General features: G+C 64.5%; 1 protein-coding gene across 1 annotated transcript; it reads right to left on the bottom strand.

The window, feature by feature from the left end:
• Positions 1–2,585: 2,585 nt before the first annotated feature.
• On the bottom strand, positions 2,586–7,013 carry SLC39A4 (solute carrier family 39 member 4). Its single transcript, XM_082720417.1, is given in 13 exon segments — positions 2,586–2,902; positions 2,995–3,182; positions 3,286–3,438; positions 3,598–3,652; positions 3,847–3,969; positions 4,051–4,185; positions 4,378–4,550; positions 4,925–5,096; positions 5,187–5,338; positions 5,452–5,647; positions 6,084–6,350; positions 6,829–6,874; positions 6,876–7,013. Coding segments are annotated over 13 exon segments (1,887 nt in total). The 5' UTR covers positions 6,974–7,013; the 3' UTR covers positions 2,586–2,773.

Raw genomic sequence — 7,013 nt, 5'->3', positions numbered from 1 at the left:
GAGGCGGACACGCGCCGCATGACGCCCCGGCAAGGGCCGCTGGCGGGGAGGAGGCCCGACGAGTCCGAGTCGGGGGCCCGACAGCTTCCCGGGGAGGGCCCCCCGCGGCTCGTGCGTCCGCCCTCTAGGACGCGACGGCTCGCCCCAGGGCCGCCGCTCGGCCCATCTTGGCGCCCGCTCCCTCCCCAGGCCGAGCACAGCGCACGGACCTCTCCTCGCTCGGCGGGGACGCGCCCTAGGGGCCCGCGCACGGACCCTGGACTTGGAAATGGAACCCTAAATAAAACGGGGGAGAGAGCGTAGTGACACCCAAGGAAAGGGCGCGTCGGCGGCCTCAGGCGGTGGTCAGGGGGTCGCTGGAGGCCCAGGCAGGTGTCTGACCCCTGAGCCACGCCAAAGCCTTTGAAGGTAAGGAAAACGGTAACCAGGACGATGAGATGTGCTGCAGGAGACGCAGGGGCGGATCTGGGGCCCCAGGCGGACGCTAACTCTTGGGGTCTCTCTCAGAGGGGCACCGTCAAAGGTGAGCGCATCGTAGGGTGTCCTTGATGACTGAAAGAATCCGTGCCCGCGGAGCCCTTGGGCTGGAGCTTGGCACGTGGCAAATGCCTTAACCAACGAACCCGAGCTCATCTTGGGACAGAGGTGGTCACTGTGGAGGGCTGGAGATGCTGGCGGAGCACAGTCCCTGGGAGCACAGCGGCGGGCCAGGTGAGGGGGAGGAGAAGGTGGGGGGAGGGGAAGCGCACAGGAGAGCCTGCCTGCTGGATCCAGTCTCTCGGCGGGAGATGAAAGTGGGGGCCTGTCAGTGGAGGTGGGGGCTTGAAGTTGCTGGGGAGGGGTAGTGTGGGCAGGAAGATGGTCCAAGGCTGGGGGGGGGGGCAGGTTGGGGAATGCCGGTCCCCCCCACCCCCCGCAGCTGGGCTTTCAGCTCCCCACCTCCAGAAGGCGGGGCCTCTTCCGGCTCTCCTCCTCCTCCTCGCCCCCCAGATGTGATTGTTCTCCCCCATACCCCGAAGCTTGGTCCCTGTGGCTAGTGGACACCACCGTCCAGACCACGCTCTACAGGTTCCCCTGGGGCAACATTGTTCCTTCCATGCCGGGAGGCCATCTTTACCTGTTCAGTATTATAGACTGAGTTTAGGAGGGAGGTGGTAATGCTCACACCTCTCTTCTGTGGGCTTGCTGAAGCTTCTTGGAGAATCAGTAGCTCTTGGAGAGGCTGGAGCATCTGCCTACCTGTGTCAGGACAGGGAGCTCTCAGATATGGCCCTTCCTGCCCAGTTTGCTACAGATTACTGGGGTGCAGCATACACCTCCTCTAGCACGAGTGGACCCATGGGGCATAGCATGAGACTTCCACTCTCCTACTTTTGTGTCTGTATATTGGGTAAACGACCGGCTGAATCTGATATCCCCTGGACCCCTTCCTCTTTTTGATCTTTCCTCCTACCTCCTTTCTGCTCCCTGGAGACTGCGTTTAATAGCTGGAGCTCTGGCAGCCATTTCGGACCATGAAGGGTGTTATGGATTGAATTGTGTCCCCCAAAAAGATATGTTAGAAATGTAACCCCTAGTACCTCAGAATGTGACTTTTCTTTGGAAATAGGATCATTCCAGATGGAACTACTGGAGTAGGGCGAGCTGGTAATCCAACAGGACTGGTGTCCTCATAAGAAGAGAAGAGACACAAGAAGGAAGATCATAAGGCAGAGCAAGACACTGGACTTACCTGCCAGAAGACACGGAACTCTTGGGCCCAGTAGAAGCCAGTAAACTCTCATGTGACAACTTCTTCCTGCAGAACTGAGAAAGAACACAGCTAACTTACACCTTGATTTCAGACTTCTGCCTCCAGAACTGTAAGGAAATAAATTTTAAGGTACGCTTTAAGGTACCCCGTTATGGTGGACTGTGTGACAGCCCCAGGAGACTCAGAGGATGAACACTTCTGGAGCAGAGTCAGAGGAAGCCCAGGTGGGGCGCCCAGGTGGAGCGCCCAGGTGGCTCAGTGGGTTAAGCCTCTGCCTTGGGCTCAGGTCATGATCTCAGGGTCCTGGGATGGAGCCCGGCATCAGGCTCTCTGCTCTGCAGGGAGCCTGCTTCCCTCTCTCTCTCTCTCTGCCTGCTTCTCTGCCTACTTGTGATCTCTCTTTGTCAAATAAATAAATCTTTTTAAAAAAAGAAAAAAGAAAGAAGAAGAAGAAAAGGAGGCCCAGGCCCCCGGACGGTGAACTGCCTGGCCCCAGGCTCTGGGCCAGGTTTTCATCCGAGAGTAATAAGCCCTCGTGTGTGAGCACTGCTGGCTGTTTGGGTCTTTCTGCGAGGAGCCAAAAAGTCAGAGTCCTGACTGGAGACCAGGCCCCACCCGCTACCTGCAGACCCTGGCCAGTTTCCCTGACTCCACTCCTGACGCAGGGATTCCACCTTACAGAGGGACCTCGGCTAGCCGCCTGGAGGGTCCCTAATCCAGTTCTCCTGGCTACTCATCAGAGCTCCAGGGCGGGAGAGAGGTACTGCCCCATCTCTCTGCCCTTCTTAGGGGGGGAGACACTTCCCTAACAGCAAGGAGAGTGCAGCTGGGCTCCAAGGACAAGAACGTCTTTATTGAAGGATGCTAGGGCCAGTGGGAGGGAGACTCCAAAAGCCCGGGTCTCTCTGGGTACCCCACCGCAGGCTCCACACTGGCCGGCAGGTGCAAGGGGCCCAGAGAGCTGTGGGCCTGCAGCGAGCAGCCAGGGCCCGAGAGTAGGGCGAGGGGATGGGAAGGCCATCAGAGGGTGATGTTGTCCTCATACAGCGACAGCAGCAGCAGGACGGTCCAGCCGCCCAGCAGGCCCATGTTGTGCAGCAGGAAGAGGAGCCAGGGCCGCTGGTCCCGCACGTGCAGCATGGCCGGGAGCTGAGGAAGAGGCAGGCACTGGGTCAGTCAGCCGCTCCCAGACCCTGCTCAGCTCACCCCCAGGGCAGCCGACTCCTGCCCTCCGCCCTGACCATGTCACAGAGCGCCACGTAGAGGAAGAGGCCGGTGGCCACCGCCAGGATCCAGATCTCGCTGTCCTCGCCGACGTCGACAGCGAGCGCCACGTAGAGGCCGGCGAAGGCCGTCAGCGCGGAGACCAAGTTCAGCAGCAACGCCTGGCGCACCGACAGCCCCGCGTGCAGCAGGGCCGCGAAATCCCCTGCGGCGGGTGGGGCGGGGTCAGGCCGAGCGCCCCGCCCCCCGCCGCGCAGGCCCCGCCCCCGGCGCGGCAGCCCCCCGCGGGGTCGGCGCGCGCAGCTCACCCAGCTCGTGCGGCAGCTCGTGGCAGAACACGGCCAGCGAGGTGGCCAGCCCGGTCTTCCAGGAGGACGCGAAGGCGGCGCCCATGGCCAGCCCGTCGGCGAAGTTGTGCAGGGCGTCGCCCAGCGTGATCACGTAGGGCAGCAGCCTCAGCTCTGAGGGCGCGGTGGGCGAGGGTCGGCGCCGGCCCGGCCCCCGACCCCGGCGCCCCCGGCCCCCCGGGCCCCGGCCTCCGGCCCCCAGCTCCTGGCCCGCGTTAGCGCTCCGCACCCAATCCGTGGCCCCTCATCCCTCTGGGGCTTCCCTGGGCTCACCTCGGCTCAGGCTCCGGGGCTCCGAGCTCAGCAGCTCCGGACTCCCCTCGGCCACCTGTGGGGGTGGGGGGTCCATGTGGATGAGCCCCTGGGCGGGCAGGTGAGGAGGGCGAGGAGGAGCGGGGTCCGTGACTAGCATCCGAGGCCAGGGACAAAAGCCCTGGGGTGGGAGCGGGGTGGGGGCAGGAAGGGGTCCTTGGCGTCATTGTGGGATGTGGTGTGGGGTCTCTGGAGGAAGGGCCATCTCACCAGGTCGGTGCGCGAGCCTTCCTCGGGCTGCCTTGAGGGCCGGAGCTCCCTGGGTGTCAGCGGCAGGGACACTACGTGGCTGTGGCCACCATGGCTGTGGCTGTCGGCCCCATCCTTTGAGCCCTGTGGGAACAGTGGCTCAGGGCCTGTCAGGCCTCCACGCCTGGGTCCCATCCACCCACCCACATCTAGCTCCCACCTGACCTCTGGGTCCAGGGGCAGCAAGAGATTAAAGAGGTTCTCAAACAGGAAGAAGGTGTAGAGGCCACCCAGCATGGCCATAAGGCGCCAGGTGGTCTGGCCAGGTCCCTCTCCATGGTGGGTGTGCAGCCCCAGCACCTGGGGGAGAAGGGAGCTCAGAAGGGTGCGTTAAGGCCTCCCCAGAGCCCTTTCACCACCACCACCCCCCCCACTGGAGGTCAGGAAGAGAGAGGTTAGGGGCGCAGGGAGGCCTCCGGGAGGACTGGCCGGCTGGGGAGGACTGGGCAGGGGAATTCCTGGCCGGGGAGGGAGCCGAAGGCGGAGGCTGACTTTGGGTGTCAGGTGCAGGATGGCGTCCCCCGTGAGCGCGCCCACGGCCATGCTCAGGAAGGTCTGGATGACGTAGTTCGAGGCTGTGCGGTGGCTGGAGCAGCTCAGAAGCAGGAGGCCAGAAGCCGCACAGAGGCAGACGAGCAGCGTGGCCAGGGAGCCGTACAGATACCCTGGGGAGGAAGCGAGGTCGTAAGCTGGGCTGGGAGCCCCTCCCCCAGCCTGACCCCCACCCCACTTCCCAGGGGAGGGGGTCCAGGTGGGGTCCAGGAGTGAGCAGAAGCTCACCAGGGAGGCAGGGGGCCAGGTTTGGCCCGACCTCGGCTTACACTGACCCTCACAGCCTCTTTCCCTTCCCACCTGGGCTCCCCCACATTTCCCTGCGACCCCCCTACTCCTAGGCCACTTCCCCTTGCCAGCCCTAGTCAAGCTTTCCCCACCCCTGCCCTGGCCCAGTGGCCACTCTCCTCCCTGTGAGGTCACCCTCTGCACCCCCAACACCCACGGACACAGCCAGGCAGGCACTGCTGGGGAGACAGGCACTCACTCTCCACCTGGCTGAGCTCGTCCCGAGGGGGGCCCCCGGGCTGGGGGCTGCAGGCCCCACTCAGTTGCTGCTGGAGCAGGGCAGGGCTCAGCTGGGCCCAGGACTCTGGGGTCACACCAGCCTGGTCAGACAGCCCGTACACAGCCATGACTTCCTCAGCACTCAGGCACATCTGGGGGGTGGCAGCACAGGGGATCAGGGGCCTGAGCAGATCCCGGGGGACCCCATCTCTCCCCAGGACTATGGTGCAGGGGCTGCTCACTGTGTCCCACAGGCTGGAGCTGCTGTTCAGGGTGGCAAGGGGCACAGGGCCCTGGTGGTTGGCCCCATTTCTCAAATGGTCGTGGTCACTGTGGTCGCCAGGTGTCTCAGCCACTCTGCCTACCCCCAGGCGCTCCATCAAGGCCTCCAGCTCTGGCCGGGAGGACAGAATCACGTCTGTATGGGCTCCAGGCCTGCCCTCCCCAGGGACATGGCGGCTGGGGACTCGGGGCACTGCCCACTCTCGGGCCCAGCTGAGGCCTCACCCGCCAGTGTGATGTTGGGAGTGTCGCCGCTGTGCTGCCGGAACACGAAGTCTACAAAGTACTGGGGCGTCGGCAGGGCGCGGAGACAGGACCCGCTGCTGACATGGTCCACTAGGGCGGCCAGCACCAGGCTAGGGCTGCTGGGAGCCCCTGCCCCTTCTGCCTCCTCCAGCAACTGAGGCAGGTCCATGCAGGCCTGGGGGAGGAGCCAGGGCTCAGCCCTCCCCTGCACTGTGGCTTTCCTGGCCTCCAGCTCTTCGTGTCCCCAGTGTCACTGACCCCAAGATCTGCCCCAACTTGGACCCAGACCGGCCTTCTCAGAACACCACCACCAACTCCCACCTGCTTTAGGGCCTGCACTGGGCCCGACCCCTCCCTGTGGCCCCTGTCTGATGAGGCCAACCCTGGGGCTCTCCAGGTTTCTGCCCTGACTGACGGTGGACGTCCACGTGTGATCCCTCAGCCTAACCCAGCTGCCCAAGCCCCTCCCTAGACTCCCCCAGGTACCCTGAGAAGCTTTAAGGGATGTCCTGACCACTGCAGTCTGGCCCAGCCCCCTAAGTGGACTTCTTCCCTGCCGGTCCCTTTAGAACCTTCTCGCTCACTCCTGGCCGGCCTGCCTGGGCCCTCACCTTCTCTGCAGCGGGCCAGCCAGCAGCCTGGGCCTGAATCTTCTGCAGCAGCCTGCTCAGGCCTGGGGTGAGGGCCTTGGGGCCCTCCAAAAGGGCCAGGAGATGGTCAGCACGAGTTGCCCAGTGGCCAGCCCGCACATCCGTACACGTGCCCTTGGGGTCACTGAGGTAGAGGGCAGCAGCAGCACTGAAGCGGGCAATGTGTCTGTGCTCTAGGACGGGCTTCTTGGGACTGCCCAGGGCCAGGGCAGCATCCACAGACAGGCACTGGGGGCACACAGGGGTGTCTGTGCTCAGGAGGCTGCCCACTTCCGTGTGGGGTCCACGCACGCCAGTCTCACCCACCCCCTGTCTCGCCCTCCCCGGCCTCATGGCTCCTTCTCATACTCCCACCGCCATCCCCTCGATCACGGGAGGCCACGGGTGCACACAGAGGCCTTGGGCAGTGGCCCCTCTATCCCCGGGTGGCTTCTTCCTGGAACCGCGGCCAATCTGATGGCCTGGGGGTGACGGGGGAGGCTGTCCTAGAGCCTGGAGCTGTCTGTGCGTAGCGCAGCCCCCAACCGCAGGAGGGTCTGTCTGAACCCAGAGCAGACGAAGGTGGGCTCTGGCCGGCAGGCAGGGCCTGGGAGCTTGGCCACCCAGCCTCCCCTCGACCCGCCTCCTGGAGTTTGCCCAGGGCCCTTTGCTTCCAGCCCTGGGGTGGAGAGGGCCGGGCTGGGAACCCGTCGGGTGGGGCAGTTACCTTTCCACACGGCCCTTCGGCGCAGTGCACACGGTCCGCTAGTGTATAACAGGCTGCCCAGCGCGGCCCGGCCCAGAGCACCCCTGCCGGAGGACAGCAAGGGCAGCAGGCGGGGAGGCTGAGCGGCCGTCCCGGTGCCCAGCATTGAGCCAAGCAGCAGCCCCAGCTGGAGCCAGACCAGGCCC

This window comes from Mustela nivalis (assembly GCF_964662115.1).
Source record: "Mustela nivalis genome assembly, chromosome: 2".
In the NCBI taxonomy this organism is placed as follows: Eukaryota; Metazoa; Chordata; class Mammalia; order Carnivora; family Mustelidae; genus Mustela; species Mustela nivalis.
This window is presented reverse-complemented; position numbering and strand designations above follow the sequence as displayed.